This window comes from Mastigoproctus giganteus, chromosome 1, assembly GCF_048544385.1.
Source record: "Mastigoproctus giganteus isolate SK-2022 chromosome 1, ASM4854438v1, whole genome shotgun sequence".
In the NCBI taxonomy this organism is placed as follows: Eukaryota; Metazoa; Arthropoda; class Arachnida; order Uropygi; family Thelyphonidae; genus Mastigoproctus; species Mastigoproctus giganteus.
Window position 1 is genome coordinate 136,709,694 of NC_143575.1, and position 19,912 is coordinate 136,729,605.

The 19,912-nt window shown below is 38.2% G+C and overlaps 1 protein-coding gene across 1 annotated transcript in view; it reads left to right on the plus strand.

Moving 5' to 3' along the window:
* Positions 1-19,912, plus strand: part of LOC150091155 (uncharacterized) — a 1,391,089-nt gene that overhangs the window by 303,902 nt on the left and 1,067,275 nt on the right. Inside the window, exon 5 of the mRNA XM_090374518.1 lies at positions 12,551-12,613. Within this exon, the coding sequence (XP_090230644.1) occupies positions 12,551-12,613 (63 nt within the window). The remainder of the gene's footprint in view (positions 1-12,550; positions 12,614-19,912) is intronic.

Sequence of the window (19,912 nt, forward strand, 5' to 3'; positions counted from 1 at the left end):
ATTTATCAATGATATTGATGAGGGTATATCAGGCTTAGTGTCGAAGTTTGCAGATGATACAAAGGTTGGCAGGGTTGTTAATGACATCAGTGGCAGTGTGCTTCTGGTACAGGATCTAGATAATTTGGGCAGATGGGCTAAGAAGTGGCAACTGAAGTTTAACCTTGACAAATGCAAAATATTGCATATGGGTAGAAGTAACCCCAGAGAAACGTACCAACTCTGTGGTACTACACTTAAGGTGGTAGAAAATGAAAAAGACCTGGGAGTAATTGTGCCGTCATATGTGAAGTTTTCTGAGCAATGCAGACAGGCTGCCAGGCCAGGTCATGAGGCTTTGTCAATGATATATAGGAATTTTGCTAGCAGGGAGAAGGAGGTGATTGTCCCTCTGTATAAGGCAATGGTCAGGCCGCGCATTGAGTACTACATACAGATCTGGAGGCCTCATTTTAGGAAGGATGTAGATTTGCTTGAGTGTGTACAGAGAAGGTCAGCAAGTTTGGTGAGGGGAATGAAGGGATCCTTTTACCAAGAGAGGCTTAAGTTCTGCGAATTGCAGTGGCTGGAGACTATGCACCTGTGCGGTGATCTGATTGAGGTGTATAAGGCCTTGAATGGGTTCAGCACACTGAATTCTGATGGGATCCTTCCACTTGTTCAGATTACGAACCTAAGGGGGCATTAATTCAAATTAAGAAAGGACAGATGTAGAATAGATGTGCGAAAATTTGCCTTTAACCAGCGGGTGGTTAATTGCTGGAACAAACTTCCATCTGTCAATGTGGAAGTTGATAGGTTGAATAAATTTAAGGAGGAACTGGACAGGCATTTGGAGGGAATGGTGATTTTTTTTTTTTTTTTTTGGCTGATGCTGCATAAGCTCATACACTTTGCTTTCTTGCATGACATGCCACTTCTACTACTACTACAGCGGTGTCCCAGGTTAATGACCGTATACCGAAAGATCTCAGTACTGGAGTTGTTTACAGAATAGAATGCCCGGATTGTGGGAAGTGTTATGTGGGGGAAACAAAACGACAGCTCAGGGATCGTTTTGTGGGAACATTTAAATGCTGTAAGAACTGCTGACTGTAATAAGTCTGCTGTGTCCGAAAATTTTTAGGAGAAGCAGCATCAAATCTCCTGGAGGACTCTATTATTATGGATCATGCACTTGGATACTGGGAGCGTAAATGGGATGAGGGTTTACGGCTTGGCTCATCCAGTAAGACTACTATGAATTGAGACAGAGGTTTGCATATTCATCCTATTTTCGAAGCAGTTGTATTAAGGTCGGATGAACGATTTTGTTTGGCCCGTACCCGAGCCAGTTTCACTTCTGGTTCTGCCAATGTGCCGATAGAACCATGTGGAGAAATACCACGTGTGGACGTACTGTGAGCCTGCTATATAAAGAGATGTTGCAAGAAGTCTTATTACTGCTGAGGAAGGGAGCTGACGATCTCGAAAGTTTCAGGTTTTTTAATCGCGTTTAACTTTTATATTTTAGCATATTTTCTAGTGAATGATTTTATTTTATTTTAGCTTTTAGCATTCCATGATATACAACCATCAGTTTATTGTAAATAATTTGTTTTTAGATATTACTTGTATAAACTTCAGTTACAGTAAAAATTTTATTTAATGGTCGGCGTATGAGTTTATCTATTCCTAGACATGAATTTTCCTGAACTCAGAGGCCTCTTTCAGGATATTGTGTGTTTGTGTATTATAATAATGTGTACATGTTTTATGTATATAAAATTAAAAATATATATATTATATGATAGTTATTAGAATAATATAATTATAAAAATTTAATTTCATAATACAAATTATATATATACAGTATATAATTTTATACTTTTATAGAGGTACTCATCATCATCATCATCAGCCATTTTCAATCCACTGCACGATGAAGGCCTCTCCAGCAACTTTCCAGTTCCTTCTGTTTTGAGCACTGGCCATCCATTTACTACTCAAAAACTCATGAATTTCATCTATCCATCTCCGCCTTTGTCTTCCAGGTTTTCTTCTGGCCCCTCTTGGGTACCATTCTGTTATTTTCTTAGTCCATCTGTCATCATGTCTTCGAGCTATGTGTCCTGCCCAAGATCATTTTAGTTCTTTAGTTTTGATAAGAATGTCCTTTACTTGAGTTTGCTGCCCAATCCATGTGTTCCTCTTCTTATCTAACAGTCTGATTCCCAATATAATTCGTTCCATTCTTCGCTGTGTAGTTCTTAGCTTCTCTTCCATTCTTTTGGTGAGTGCCCAAGTTTCACTTCCATAAGTCATGGTGGGGAGTATACATTGATTCATTATTTTACGTTTCAGACAAACTGGGATATTGCTCTTCAGTATGTGGCTATATTTCCTGAATGCTATCCATCCAAAATTTATTCTTCTCTTGACTTCCAGCCATTTATCATTATTACAGCTAATAACTTGTCCCAGATAAGTATATGACTCCACCTTTTCAATTACTGCTCCTTCAATCATTATTTGCCTTTCCGTGGCATACTTGTTCATCATTACTTTTGTTTTAGCCATATTCATCTTTAGTCCAAAATCCTTACTAACTGTGCATAACTGATTAAGATTTTCCTCTAATTCTTTGGGATCGTGGCTTATGACCACAATGTCATCTGCAAATCGTAAATGGTTTAGGTACTCTCCGTTCACATTGACTCCTTTCTGCGACCAGTCTAATCTTCTGAAAGCTTCCTCAAGGGCAGCAGTAAACAGCTTCGGAGATATTGTGTCTCCTTGTCGAACTCCTTTCTCGATTTTAAAGAGGTTTTATAGTTTGATAGGTTTTATCTCGATTTTAAAGAGGTTTTCTCGATTTTATAGAGGTACTCAGTGAACATCAATTATAGATTACCACAAAATTAAAAAGACACTGTACACCTTTTTATAATGAAATAAACATATATGTTTTAAAAAAAAAATAATAAGTTTAAGTAACTTAAACCCAAATTATGTGGTACCCTTGGAATGTTGTTGCAGCACCCTGGTTGAAATCCACTCTTCTAGAGTTTACATAGGTAAAGAGTCTTTGCTATTTTTCTTTACATCCTTTGCGAAAGATTTCTCATAATCTGCCTTTGCCTGCCTAATCTCATTTGCGCCTTGTTAACAGACCGGCTTATATCTATTACAGGCTTCCATGTCACCCATTAATTTATATGTATCCCATGCATTTTTCTTCTCTGCCATATGTCTCATTAGTTCATCTGACATCCATTTAGGCCTAAACCTTGAACAATATTTCTTAGTTATTATGGAAAGTCTAGTAGCTTTCAAGATAAATTGTTTGAATGCCTCCCATTTTGAGGCACCTCCGTAGCCAGGTGGGCAGGAGCATTAGTGCGTAGCACACACTTCTTCATTAGACCAGGGTTAAAGCCCGTGATCACCAAATATGGAGGATGCGGAAAGGTCAGGGAATGACCACCACATATCCCTGGAGCAATATGGCCTTAGTTGCTAATGCTCCTATAAACCAAATAACAAATAAAACAAGCAGCCTCCCATTTTAAATTTGTGTTGGTAACATCATCAGTGGGTCCCACCGTATAAAATTAAAATACTGTCTCAGACCACCGTAGTCACCTTTACGAAAGCAAAAATCCTTCCCTTTTCCCCTGATGGTAGTTACCTCTTTCAGTAAATCCCACTTCAGCACAATGTGATCACTGCCCCCTAGTGATTCCTTTATCTGCAGATTCTTAATGCATGAACAATCACTACTGATAATCAGATCAAGAGTATTACTCCCTCTAGTTGCTTTCCGAATATGCTGATGAAGAAAACAATCATCCAAAAAATCCACAAAAGCCTTGCTAGTCTGTGAGTGACCAACCCAGAAATTCCAGTCAATATCCGGGATATTAAAATCCCCCATTTACTGGCCCACCCTTTGATTTACTGTCCCACTCTATTTCCCTGTACAGTTTCTTATTATACTCATCAGAGTCATTAGGCCTATAACACACTCCTACTCTCAATTTTGATCTCCCAGTGATTATGTCGCACCATACTGATTTGGTACTGCACTGTCCAGCGATGTCGACTGGCTGCACTTCGTTGGATTTTATGTGTTTCTTAACTAATAGCATAACCCCTCCTCCCTTCCTATCCTGTCTATCCTTCCTGTACACATTGTACTCCTCAAATTCTAGTTGTGCATTCCTTATAGCTGTGTGACACCACGTTTCTGATATCCCAACAATATCTGCCTTTGATGTTTTGAGAAACACCTCATATTCATCAAATTTATTTATCAAACTGCTAGCATTGGTGTATACACAAGTATACATGCAATGTTCCTATTCTTAGCTACCCTAACACAGCCCATGTGTTTACTTGTACTGCAATGACTCCCAGCAGTCTCTGAAATACCCTGCATCTTGTTTTCCAGGCTGCTGCTCATTCCAATAGAAGCAGTGCAAGAATCACTTTCATCTCTGCTAGTGGCTACTGTTAATCTATTAGTCCTTGTATCCCTCAAGCTAGCAGTTTTCCGACCCAACTAACACTGCCTTCATAGCATCAGCAAATATTCTTGCACCCTTTATATTTAAGGGTATCCCATCCCTGTAGAAGCAGTCTCTCCTGTTAACAAGTACAGACCAGCCTGGAAAAAATTCTACTACTTGAGCCTTGCACAGTGTTTCCAGGACCGAATTGATCAACAAGGCTCTCATCATATACTCCCTCCCATCATGTCTGAACAGAATTGCAGACATTTTCAAATTCAACCCTAAAGGTATAATGATAGATATAAGTAAGTAGAGGTAGATATAAGCTTATAATCATCATCTAAAGATGATAGATATAAGCTGGTCTGTAACCAAATCACAAAGGAGGTTAGGCAAGCGAAGTCAGATTAGGAGAAATATTTGACAAAGAAAAACAGCAAAGAGTTCTTTACTTTTGTAAACTCTAGAAGGAAGGGGATAAATCAGATTGGTCCACTGGATATTATGGTTAACTGTTGATGATCCTACTCAGGTAGGTAACAAACTAAATGAGTATTTTGCATCTACATTCACACATGAGTAGTTTTTCATGGAGGGGAATGCCAGTGGTGAATTAAACTCTGACAGTCAGCTAGATGATTTTGTAATAACTGAGAGCAAAGTGGAGGAGAACTTGTTGAAGAGAAACATAGCAAAGGCACCTGCAGTGGATGGGATATATCCAGTTATATTAAAGGAGGCAGCAGACTCTTAGCCATAATCATGAGAGCTTCCTTGCACTCAGGGGAAGTACCGATGGACTGGATATGTGCAAATGGACCCCAATTCACAAAGGAGGACAAAGGGCGACACAAGTAATTACAGACCTGTTAGTGTACCTTCTGTTCCAGAAAAATTAAAGGAGTCACTGGTTAAAGAAACACTGCAGGATCATCTAGGTAAGGCTTCAGTTTTAGCTCGGACACAGCATGGTTTTCTTAAGGTAAGTCTTGGCTGACCAATTTGATTGGATACTATGATGTGGTCACAAGGGAACTGGATGCAGGAAATAACTTTGATATCCTATATTTGGAGCTTAGAAAGGCTTTTGATACTGTTGCACATGGAAGATTTCTGCACAAAATGGAGCAGTATGGCATTGGAGGTAAATTGCTGCTCTGAATAAAGGGATGGTTGGGAGAAGACAGAGAATGTAATCAATGGACACTACTCTTCGTGGACTAATGTTATTAGTGGAGTCCCTCAGGGTTCGGTGTTGGGTCCATTGTAGTTTTCTGTGTTTATTAATGATATTGATGATGGTATTTCAGGCTAAATGTCCAAGTTTGCAGATGATACAAAGGTTAGCAGCGTTGTTAATGGCACTAATAACAGTACGCTGCTGCAACAGGATCTAAAAAAGTTGAGCTGATGGGATGAGAGGTGGCAACTGAAGTTTAACTTTTACAAATATAAAGTACTACATATGGGAAGCAGTCACCCCAGAGTAACGTATCGACTGTGTAGTACTACACTGACAATGGTAGAAAATGAAATGGACCTGGGGATAATTGTGCAGTCAGATATGAAAATTTCTGAGCAGTGCAGATGGTGTGCAAGTGTAGCTCATGGTGTCTTGTCAATGATATACAGGAATTTTTCTAGCAGGGATAAGGAGGTGATTATCCCCTTGTATAAGACAATGGTGAAGCCACACCTTGAGTACTGTATACAGGTCTGGAGGCCTCATTTTTGGAAGGATGTATAACTGCTGGAGCGAATGTAGAGAAGGGCAACAAGGTTAGAGAATATAACAAAGGGTTGCTCTTATGAAGAAAGGCATAAGTTTTGAAAATTACAGTGTCTGGAGACTAGGCACCTGCGAGGTGATTTGATTGAGGTGTATAAAGCCTTGAATGGTTTGAGCAATGCTGATGGAATTCTTCCTCTTGCTCAGAATAATTGCCTGAGACGGCATGAATTCAAATTGAGGAAAGATAGTTGTAGGATAGGTGTGTGGAAGTTTGCCTTTACCCAGTGTGTGATTGATTGCTGGAACAAATTTCCATCTGTCATTGTAGAAGTTGATAGCTTAAATAGATTAAGGGCAGAACTAGACAAACATTTGGAGCGAGTGGATGAGGGAAATTAGGTGTTTTTTTTTTTTTTTTTTTTTTTTTTGGCTGGTATTATATAAGCTTGCTTTCTGGCATCATGTGCCTTTCTAATGCTAATGTTAACCCTTATCCATAATTATGAGTGCATCTTTGGATTCAGGAGAGTCCTTATGATATGGGGAAATGTGAATGTATCCCCAGCTCACAAAGAGGGATCAAAAAGTGCACAAGTAATTGGCGATCTATTATCATAACTTTTATTCCATGTAAAATAATGGATTCTTTGATTAAAGAAGTAAAGCCGGACAATCTAGACAGGAATGCAGTTATACTTTTGCCATAGCATAGATTTATTAAGGGATGATCTTGACTGCCAATCTGATTGGATACTATGATGCATTAAGAAAGGAATAATGCAAAAAAAATTTTTGATATAATGTACTTGGTTTTCAGGAAAGCTTTTGATTCTGTTGTACCTATATAATATCGGTGTGTAGATACACCATAGACAACTCTTAAGAAACTACAAAGTCGTGAAGGCAGAGCACAATATGAGAAAGAGCAAATGATGCCTACAACAACTACTTTGTAGTTTCTTAAGAGTTGTCTATGGTGTATCTACACACTGATATTATATAGATATTAAACTCTTAATGTATTATGCCTTGTGCATTTCGTTGTTTTAAATATTGTCATATACACCTTTTGGCATCTCTCATATTGTGTGATTATCTTCACAACTGGGTCGTCATGTCTGCAATACCAGGGTGCCTGCCCACCCGCTGATGATAGGCCAATAGCCTTGAAACATGTCTGGGTGGTGGTATTCACTGAGAATAAGTAACAATAGTCTTCTCTACTAGTGAAGCGTTACTTATTCGAGGTAGTGCAATATCATGGCAACTTGTCGTGAAGGCAGAGCACAATATGAGAAAGAGCAAATGATGCCTACGACAACTACTTTGTAGTTTCTTAAGAGTTGTCTATGGTGTATCTACACACCGATATTATATAGATATTAAACTCTTAATGTATTTTGCCTTGTGCATTTAGTTATTTTAAATTCTGTTGTACATAAAAGTATGTTGTACAAATTAGAGCTGGATGTCATTAAGTGCAAGTTACTGCTCTGGTTGATTGGGAGAAAACAGGGAGTGTTACTAATGGACACTGCTCTTCACTGACTAATGATTTTAGTGCCATCACTCAGGGTTCAGTTCTGGGACCGTTGTTGTTTTCTTTATTTATTAATGATATTGATGAAGGTATATTAGGTTTAATGTCTAAGTTTGCAAATGACAGAAAGGTTGGTGGGTAGTTAGCATTAGCATTAGTAGAGGCATACGATGCAAGAAAGCAAGCTTGTGCAGCATCAGCTGGGAAAAAAAAAAAAAAAAAACCCTTCCCATTTCACCCCTCCATTCGTTCCAAATGCCTGTCCAGAGCCTTAAATTCATATAGGCTATCAACCTCCACAAAAAAAAGGTTGAAGTCTGTTCCACCAATCAACCACCTGTTGGCTAAAGGCAAATTTCCACACATCTATTCTACAACTGTCTTTCCTCAATTTGAAACTATAACCCTTCAAGTTCTTAATCTGAGCTAGAGGAAGAATCCTGTCAGCATTCAGCTTGCTCAACCCATTCAAGGCTTTATACACCTCAATCAGATCACCTCACATGTGCCTACTCTGCAGGCTCTGCAATTTGCAGAACTTAAGCTTTTCTTGGTAAGAGCACCCCATTTTCCCCCTCACCAGTCTTGTTGCCCTTTCTAGCAACCTACATCCTTCCTAAAATGAGGCCTCCAGACTTGTACACAGCACTCTAGTTGTGGCCTGACCGTTGCCTTGTATAATGGGATAATCACCTCCCTGTCCCTGCTAGAAAAATTTCTATACATCATTGAAAAGACTCCATGATCTGCTCTGGCTGCACATCTACACTGCTCAGCGAACTTCATATTTGCTGCACAATTACCCCCCCAGGTCTTTATCACTTTCTGTTTCCTTGAGCATAACCCATTTAGTATGTTTCTCTTAGGTTATTGCTACCCATATGCAGTACTTTGCCTTTGTCAATGTTAAACTTCAGTTGCCACTTCTCAGCCCATTTTCTCAACTTATCTAGATCCAGTTGGAATAGCATACTGTCTTTACTGTCGTTAGGAACCCTGCCAACCTTTGTATCATCTGCAAACTTGGACATTAAATCTGATATATACCTTCATCAATATCATTGATAAATATACAAAACAACAATGGGCCAACACTAAACCCTGGGGAACTCCACTAATAATATTTGACCACGAAGAGCAGTGTCCATTGATTACCTCTCTCTGGTTCTCCCACTCAACTATCCCTTTATGATATCAAAATTATTTTTAGCATTCAGTTCCTTTGTGACCACATTAGAGTATACAATCAAATTGTCAGACAAGACCTCTCTTTAACAAACCCATGCTGTTTCTTAACTATTACTGCGGTCTTTTCTAGATCATCCTGCAATGCTTCTTTAACTTGTACAAGTTAAATTAACTGGTCTATAGTTACTTGTATCCCCTTTTGAACCCTCTTTGTGAATTGGTCATATATTTGCACACCTGCAGTCCATGGGGACCTCCCTGAGTCCAAGGAAGCTCTCATAATTATGGCTAAGGGTTTGCTTACTTCCTTTGCTGCCTCTTTTAATATAACTGGATAGATCCTGTCCACCCCAGGTGCCTTTTTTATGTTTAACTTCAACAATTTCTCCTCCACTTTGTTTCAAAATCACTTAGTTCCCTGTTAGAATTTGATAAACCTCTGGCACTACCCTCATTGAATAACTCTTCATGTGTGAATGTAGATGCAAAATACTCATTCAGTTTATCAGCTACCTAAGCATGATCATCAATAGTCAACCCATCTATGTTAAGTGATCCAATCTGATTCATCCATTTCCTTCTAGAGTTTACATAAGTAAAGAACTCTTTGCTGTTTTTCTTTGCATCCTATGCCAAAGATTTCTCCTAATCTGTCTTCGCCTGCCTAACCTCCTTTGTGACTTGATTACAGACTAGCTTTTATCTGCTATAGATTTGCTGACCGGGCTAGCCGGGTGGGTAAAGCACCTGCCTGGCAACCCAAAGGTTGCGTGTTCGAATCTTGCCTCGGGCTTGGATCAAAGTACTGCAAAAACTTTGGTAGGTGCATTATGGCCACAGAAGCCAATGCACCAATAACTACCAAAGGAAAAAAAAAAAAAATCTGCTATATGTTCTGTGTCACCTGATGCTTTATATGCATCCCATGCATTTTTCATCTCTGCCATGAGCCTCATTATTTCATCTGATATCCATTTAGGCCTAAACCTTGAACAGCATTTCTTAGTTGGAATGAAAAGCCTAGTAACCTCCAAAATTAAGTCCCCGAAGGCTTCCCATTTAGAATTCAACATTGGTAACATCATCAGTTGATCCCACTGTAGAATTTTAAAAAATTGCTGAGACCACTGTAGTCACCTTTATGAAAACAAAATCCCTTCCCTTTACCCTTGATGATAGTTACATCTTTAAGCAAATCCCACATCAATAGACTGTGATCACAGTCACTTAGTGGTTCCTTTATCTGCAAATTCTGAATGCATGAATAATCACTGCTGATAATCAGATGAAGAGTATTACCTCCTGTGGTTGTCCCTCGAACATGTTGCTGTAGAAAACAATCCTCCAATAAATTCACAAACAAAACTCTTGCTAGCATGTGAGTGACTGACCCACAAGTTACAGTAAATATCTGTAAAGTTAAAATTCCCCATTAGAAGATATTCTGTTTTACTAGCTCACTCTATTTCTCTGTACTTTGTTCATTGTACTCATTATTTTTAGCCTAACACATTCTCATTTTCCCTTTCCCAGTGTTTATGTCACACCAAACTGACTCAACATTACACTGTCCATCCATGTCAACTGGATACACTTTCTTAGATTTTGTGTTTCTTAACTAACAGCATAACCCACCCTCTCTTCCTACCCTCTCTATCCTGCCTGTATAACATTGTACTTCCCAAATTCCAATTGTACTTCCCAAAATCAAAAACATGACATCATGTTTTTGATTTCCCAACAATATCGGCCTTTGATGTCTTGATCAGCACTTCAAATTCTTCAAATTTATTTACTGTACTTCTAGCATTGGTGTATGTGCAAGTGTACAGGCACCTGCACTCTTAGTTACCCTAACACTGCTCATGTATTTACTTGTTCCATGATGATTCCCAGCAGCTCTTGAAATCCCCAGCAACTTGCTCCCTAGGCTGCTGCTCATTACAATAGAAGCCGTGCAAGAATCACATTTGCCTCTGCCTGTGGCTACTGTTAATCTATTAGTCTGGGAATCCACCCGCAAGATAGCAGTTTTCCAACCCACCTAATACTGCCTCGATAGCATCAGCAAATATTCTTGCACCCTTTCTGTTTAAGTGTATCCCCCCCTATAGAAGTAGTCTCTCCTATTTGGAAGCACAGACCATGCTGAAAAAATTTCACCCCTTGAGCCTTGCACATTTCCTCCATGGCTGAATTGATTGACAAGGCTCTCATCATGTACTCCCTCCTATCATGTCTGGGCAGAATTGCAGACACTTTCAAATTTAACCTTATTTCACGACTTTTTTTCAACATTGGCCTGTACTTGTTAAGTAAATCTGCAGCTCTTTTACTCTTAAGGTCATTAGTGTCAACATGTAGAACAATATCATCTTTTGTGCCCTTAAAAGATATCTGATCTACGTCATCAACTTTTGCACCTGGCAGACATACCCTGGTCCTTTTCCACCTATCCTTTTTGCATAATATATTCCCCACCTCCCTGACATTAGAGTTACCAACAATAACTAGCTCCTTTGGGACCGGCGCTTTTTTTTTTGTTATTTGGTTTTTAGGAGCATTAGCAACTAAGGCCATATTGCTCGGGGGATATGCAGTGGTCATTCCCTGACCTTTCTGTATCCTCCGTATTTGGTGGTGACGGGCTCGAACCCTGGTTTAATCAAGAAGCATGTGCTACGCAATGCTGTTCCTTCCCACCTGGCTACGGAAGCGCCTGGGACCGGTGCATTCTGCCTTGGAGATTGCTGCTGTTACCTGATGCACAGGAGTGAGCTCTGGCATTGAGTTGGACGGCTGAGAGCTTGATGGGCCCTCATATTAATTTCCTCCTGGGCATCTATCCCCATGTCTCAAACTCTCATAGAGACTCATCAGAATGCCGAGTTGGCACCTAATTTCTTCCCACTCTCTGCACACACACACACAAAGACATCCTTCTTGGCTAGATTATGTCCTGTTCTTGAAAAGTCCATAAACATTTCACATTTTCCGCATTTTTTTTTAGACTGTGATGCCTTGGAGAATCATTCCCTTTGGTTCTCCCCTGAGCCACAGCACTCTCGTTAATCTGTGATTGTTGCTTTCCTGCTTTAGTCTGTGTCATGATTCTGTTTAATTACAATTCGATTAACAAAGAAATTTAATAAGATTAATAAATTTTACTGATTAATTGATAATACTCTACTAAGCTAACAGATTTCTAATACAGTGCTACATAGTTGCTATCTAGTTTTATGCTAAACCTTACGCTATCAAATTCGGGATATATGTTACGCTGGTCCATATCGTATAACAATGGCAGAAAGATACGAATGGTATAATCTACAGATAGTAAATATTAAATTTCAAAATCTCTATCTAAATTGAAAACAAACCTAGGAGCTTGGCTAGGAATATAAGCTACTTATAGAAAATAATTTAATGTAACAAGTCAATAAAACTGCTAAAAATAATTAAAAACTTGGTGTTCGCCGGAGCTTCAAAATCTTGTCCAACACGTGGATAACCTTGTACCCCAACCTTAACTTTAGTGAAAGTTTCATCAATTTGTAAGTATATTAACAAATTTTGTTTTCCTTTTTAATTTTACAGGGTTTACCTGGTGCAGAAGGATCTGCTGGTGAAGAGGGTTTTCCAGGTTGCAATGGAACTAATGTAAGTAGCAGAAGCAAATTTTAACAAAACGGTGTTCTGTGTATTCATTGTATTTAATGCAGTTTAACTTCTTAACAAAATTAAAATGTGAAAAGAAACTGATTAACTTAAACTTAACCCTGAAGTACAGACTTAAGACAACTAGTAAATTAAATACTTTTCAGCTTTCATTGATAAAATTCATCTTTAATTTTTTAGACATTTTATGGTACATCCTGACTTCCTAACTTCCTCTGTCCTTCTTCTTTAGCAACTGTATTGATGAACTTATGCCATCTATTACATTGACTGACGAAGTAGTACAGTAAGCACCAGGAAATGGCTGAAAATTATCTGTGAACCCTTTTGAAATTAAAAACAAATTTTGCTTATGCAGCACTTGCTTGCACCGCTGACAAAGCATATTCTTATTTTGAACATATATATTACAGAAAAGAAAAGTGAGGTTTCTACAGTTACAAATCTTTTGGATGCCTCCTTCCTAATTCCAAATGCATTAGATCAAACTTCACAATTAGGTCCAGTTTACCATCCCTATAAGAATAATTTCACTTACATGATCTGAGCAAATGTTGACATCAGAAGATTTGAAACAGTAATCTGACCAAGGAAAAAAGAAAATAAATCTAGCAGTTCATTCCATTTTTCATTCTTGTAATGCCAAACAACACGAAGTTGAGAATGGGCATAAGAGAACTGCTCCATTGGAGAAGAGACCTTCACTAAGTTGTGATCTAAGGTATCCGACCAAAAAAGCTCGACTCAGCCACAAACAAGCAATAATCAATGCCCTAATCAACCAAGTTGTCAACAGGGGTTACATCAATATTCTTCAGTTAATATTATGACAAGGCAGCTGCATCAATATGGGTCTACAATGATAAATTTCAGATCAACATAGAAAAAGGTGTCCGACAAGGAGAGACAATCTTCTCAAAACTGTTTCTTCATGTTTAAAAGAAATATTTTGCAAGCTAAATTAGAATAATAAAGGACTCAATATAAATGGGGACCTAAATCACTTATGATTTGCAGATATCATTCTCTTTGCCTTTGCCAATGATCCAGAAAAATTTCTGCAAAAACACTTAAGAACAGCAGCAAGAAAGCAAGAGGTTCAGTTTAAAGATAAATATCAAGAAAACGCAGATTATCTTCAGTAAATTTAGCAGACCAAAAAAATCATGACCAATGGTCAACAACTAGAAGTAGAATGGTATGTTTGCCTTTGAAAAGAATTTCAAGAGATTAAACGGTGCATAAAATTGAGATGGCAAGCATATGGAAAGCTTAATATTGTCTTCAAGGCAAACTTGCCAATCTATCTTAAACAAATTTTGAACATAACCAAAAGAGACTGAAAACATGTGCATGGATTCGTCAATAAACCAAGGTCTGTGACATCACTGATAAAAAAAAGTGCTTTAAATGTTAATGGGCAGGTCACATATCAAGCACTGATGATAGATGGACCAAACGAATTTTGAAATGGATTCCGCTTGACTCTAAACAACCAAGAAAAAGACTATTGATGAGGTGGTTTGATGAAATTGTCAAATTTGCTGTTTTAAAATAGTAACAGAAAGGAGTTGCTGGAAACATGTTGAGGAGGCCTTCATTGTGCAGTGAATTGGCATTGGCTGAAGCTGATTTTATATATAGGATGTCTGGGCTAAAGGTATCCAAAAATACACACATATCTCAGCATCTATAAGGTGTATTAAAATTATTATTATTTTTTTTATGTAAACTCCAGACACGAGAGGTATAAGAACCTATAGTACTTAGTACCATGCTTGGGTTGGAGGTTGAGAAGACGAAAGAAGATATTTGTTGAAATTGGACTTGAACTTCTGTAGACTGTAATTTTCAGGAAATACGTATGAAGGAAGGTTGTTCCAGAAAACGGCAGTTCAATGAATAAACGAGGAAGATGAAAAGTTGGTCCTGTGAGTTTAAAGTTAGACAATAAATGGATGTTGTCTGGTGGCAGCACGTGTTCAGACTATTTTGAAAGAGAGAGTGGGAATTATAGAAGCCAATTCAGAAGAACAGTGCCCATGGAAGTATCTGTAGAAGAGGCATGCAGCAGAAACAGTACGTCTATCAGACAGTGAGTGGAGAGACTCTGTTACAGATGAATCATTAATTAACCTAACTACCCTCTTCTGAATGGAATCAAGAAGCCTGAGAGAGGTTTTGGGCCAACCCACCAATTCAACTGACCATGCATGACCATGCATTGCATGCTCGCACTTATGGGCTATACCAGCAGACAACTCTTACGGCATCCTGTCATAACCAAGGTTCATCGGCGTAAAAGACTCGCTTGGTGCAAAGAGCATGCAAGTTGGATGTTAGAAGACTGGAAAAAGGTGTGCAGGTCGGATGAGTCATGTTATTTACTCCACACCGTGGATGGTTGTGTATGGATTTGGCATCAACAACACGAGGTTCTTGATCCCTCGTGCATGGTACCAAAAGTGCAGGCCGGTGGAGGTGGTTGTATAGTGTGGGGCCTATTTCACTGGTAGGAACTTGGACCCCTGGTACATATGGAACAACATACCATTGGTCTCTGCTATCATCAACTGCTTGCTGACTGTGTACTCCCCGCTATGTTACACTTTTTCTTGAATGGAGATAGTAGTAGTGTCTTCCAAGATGACAATGCACTGAGCCATCAGGCACTTGTTGTGAAGGAATGGTTTGAGGAACACAGTTCTAACTTCCATTGTGTAGGACACTATGGAAAGCCATATCAGGCAACTCGATACAACAATCACCTCCACACCTGCATTGCACACAGCTTGGTTGGCCATACCTTGCAAATGCTTCTGACATCTTGTTGAATCAATGCCACATCGGATAGCTGCTGTACTGTGGGCAAAAGGAGGACCTCCGAAGTATTAGGTAGGTGGTGTATTTTTCAAAGTGGTCCATTGTAAATTTCTGATGTTTATTGTTCAAGATCATTGTGTACGCTGTGAATGACCTTTCTACTTCTATGGAAACGACGATGGCTGTATTTAAAAATGTGAGAATTGGAAGCCTCTACTTGAAATGGAATTTCAGTTAGAGGTTTCCAAAAGAATTTAATTTCCTTTCCAAATATTAATTCATCTGTTTTTCTTAAATGTGAAATTCTTAGTTCTTTACTAAAGCATTATTTTATTATTTCTTCTTTTATGCCTCCAGGCATGGTTGAAATTTGTTGTTCAACTTTTTCCATCTCTCCAGTTTCGCCACTCAAAGAAAGTCTCCGTGTTTGAAGTTCGGTTATATAACTATGTAATCAGCTGAAATGGGTCTGGATGAACAATGATTTTTAGTCAAAAAATAAAAAAACATTGCTTTTGCACTACGATATCCACTGAATATGTACCATCTGAGGAATCAATAAATTTTGTACAATCAAAATTTTTACCCTGTTGATACCACTTGTAATAATGTTTCCTAACTTGTGAGAACAGGATCAAGTGTGAGAGGAAGAATAAGGTAGCATATTTCTGTAATTGCTATTTTCAAAGGCACTATTCACCGAATCTCTTTTATACTAGAAATAAGTTTGTTAATTTCACAAAATTCTCCCGAATTGCCTCTGCCAACCTATGTCAGCCTTGGGCTAAGCAAGTAACATGGATCAGATTTGGATTGAAAACTTGTAATGCAGAAGTGTATTTTACCTATACAAAGCAGTGTCACTATCAAAAATGCACTCTTTTGCGATGGGTCAATTCTGGCCATAATAACAAAAGAATCATTACAAAATCTTGCTACTGTGGATTAATTTGCCTTTTCAAGGACTTTAAAAGCAAGTAAATATGGATGTGATAATTCTGTGTCTAATTTATTATATAACATGTGCACTATGGCAGCCACAAATGTCTGTCATTTCCTCAACGGACATCCAAATGTTGGTTTTATCTAATATCTTGACGAATTTCGCAAATAATGTCATAATAAATAGCGTAAGATAATTCTTCCTCCGGTAGATTCATCTGGAATATTTTTATTGATACAATATTTTTTAAAAATTAAAAATTGTTTGAAGCCTCGATTGTTTAACTTATTGAAAGGGAACAAGTTAGTGCACATACCATCATGTCCGTTTGTAGTAAATCACCAAAGCAGGTGAAATTGCATAATTTTTGTTATATCTCATATTGTGAATGCCTTCACGAGTTGCCCTAATATTGCGCTACCTCGTATAAGCAATGCTTTGGCAGTGGAGAGAGTAGTGTTACTTATTCTTGGCAGATACCACCACCCAGACAGTACAGTTTCAAGGCTTTCTGGCCTCTCATCAGTGGGTGCGTAGGTTCCCTGGTGATACAATATGCGACAACCCAGTTATGAAGTATAATTACACAATATGAGATTTGCCAGATGTGTGCAACAGTAAAGACTAAAAAGGTTTTAGGGCTGAAAGATTCAGACTGGAAAATTCACTAATCGAATAAGTTAGTGCATAGTAACATATTGTAACACCAGGGTACCTACCCTCCCACTGATGAGAGGCCAAAAAGGTGCCATTTGGGTGGTGGTATCTGCTGAGAATTAGTAACACTAGTCTTCTCTACTGGCGCACTTCCTGATATTGCACTACCTCAAATAAGCATAGCTTATTTCAGGTAGTGCTATATCAGGGTATCTCATTGTGAAGGCATTCACAATAGGAGATATAACAAAAAAACAATGCCATTTCACCTACTTTGGTGATTTAATATGAAAACTAACATGTTTTCATTTGCTTGGTCATAATGTGTGATGCTGTCTTCACATGTTGATTGATCTGGAATTTTTTTTGCAAACACAAGACACAGATAATGCCATTGTAGTAAAATATTTTCTGTGATTTAATTAAATCCATTATTCCAATTAATCCCATAAATTAAATCAGAACAGATTTAATTTTTGTCATGTTTTAACAAAAACATTTCATCTGATGTAGCCGGTAGCATGAGAATGAATAGGAAAATAGCATTAAAACATTTCCCATGCTGATTTGAAAGAGTTTCTTGAGCTAATTTAATTGCATTACAATGACTTGTTACTTAGTTCTGAGATCAACATTTGAAAAAAAAAAAAAAATAATCAAATTAGTGAATTGCAGTATTGCTTGTAATATTTGTGTCATATGCATTTATATGCACTAATGACTACAATGCCCACAATATGCATATGCACACATTCAAATGCATGTAATGCAAAGTCTGGTGATTATTTTCCTTTTCTAAACCAAAACTATGAGGCTATTACTTTTGTATTGAATAAGAGATTATTGATGCAACTTAGATGCTATGTACAGTATTCCAGAATTGCTAGTACAATTGCACTTATTGGTTGTGGAGGGGCAGTAATGCCTTTGAAAGTGGCTGTATTTTTTTAGGTGTGTGTAGTGGTCGTCTCAGGTTACTGAAGGATGAAGAGGTCCAAAGCAGTGTTCTGGGTAGTCATCAAGCTTTAATTATTTTGTGCCAGTCAAAAATTCACAGTATTTTGATCATGGGGAGGGAAGAAATTTCTTCTTTATTTATTTATTTTTTTATAGATGTCCTCTGATAGTTTCCACCATTTGGCCTTCAAAGCAGTGGTGACCAGTTGATCTCTGTTTTTCTGCGAAATTAACCCCCCTCCAACAATCCAGTTCATCCAAGGGTTCTCTATAGGATCAGGGCTCTGGGCTGGCCATGCTAACCTCTCAGTGCTCGTTTCCTCAGACCAGTCCATCCCAATGCAAACAGTATGAAATGTAGTGCTGCCCTTCTGATACAAGTATGGGAATTCCCTGACATGCTGCTGCTGCTGCATGTCATGGTAATGATTTTCCAGGACATCCAGATAGACCTCAGCATTCAGGTTTGTTCAAAACAATTCGTGGTCTCCTGCCAAACCATGAAAAACAGTACTGAGATCATCATGCTGCCTGTACTAAACTTTGTAAGATTGATATGGAGTTGTCTGTCCAGCCACCCCTGAGCTCTGACTTAATCCTATAGAGAACCACTGGGATGAATTGGATCATTCGGTGGATGTGAGGAGAGACTGCCAAAACAAATAGAGCTGGACTGGTCATTGGTTTTAAGTCCAAATGGTAGAAATTATCTGAGGTTTCCATTAGGTTTCTGCATATAAAGGTTATTAGTATATATGTTGGTGTCAGGGCAGTGTATGTTTGTTTGTGAGTGTAGATGGCCACCATAGCTGAGTGATCAGGTATATGATTATTTCCTTGTATTCTCACTACCCTGTGAATCCCTCTGATGTGTGGCTATTCCTGAAAAATGATTTCCACACACTAGGTGTCTACAAATCTTCTTTACAAAAATGAAATGCCATTATAGGAATGAGGTATCTGATAAAAACTTAAAATCACTTTCAGGTAACAGAAGATATCTTCAAGTTTTTATGTTTGTTTCACTTATGCCACGAACTGTTACTGAGGTTAAAGAATACATTTGTGAAGCATTTGGCTATACTGACAGAGATATTGTGCTGGAAGGGATTGATGGGATGTCTGCAGAGTAACTACTAAAGTTGCCCACACTGTAAACACCTATAAATTAAAACTTGAAGATATCCTCTGTTACTTGGAACCTTATTCACAAAATAACAGTTTAGTTTTGTAAAGGTGGTTTGTCGATACCCTATGTGTGTGTTGTGTTTATATATATACAGGCTACCTCCATATAACAAGGTACCTCTATCACACAGTTTTGCTCTAACATGATTGATAAATTTCTGCAATCCTTGCACAACACGGTTTCACCCTAACGTGGTTAGAGAATTTCGGTAAACCTCGCATAACAAGGTATTTTTGAGCTTTTATGTGGGAAAAACCCTGTTGTTATGTTGGATGTAATTTTTCAATGTTTCCACTCCTTTTGAATCTCTCCTGTTGACTCGCTAGTCAAAATAAAATTATTGAGAAATCCCTGTATTTTTTTTGTTGGGAAATTCCCATATTATGTTCTGTGCTATTGAACTTGTACTTGTTGAAAAATTTAGATTTCAAAGTTTTATTACTATTGGATAGCATACCAGGCCATCCAAAAGATTTAAGTTATCAAACATTGAAGTTATGTTCCTACCATGGCTGCAAGAATTTTTGCTGATGCTGTTGAGGCAGTGTTAGGTGGGTCGGAAAACTGCTAGTTAGGGGGGATACAAGGACTAATAGATTAACAGTAGCCACTGGCAGAGGTGGAAGTGATTCTTGCACTGCTTCTATTGAAATGAGCAGAAGCCTGAAAAACAAGATGCAGGATATTTCAGAGACTGCTGGGAGTCATTGCG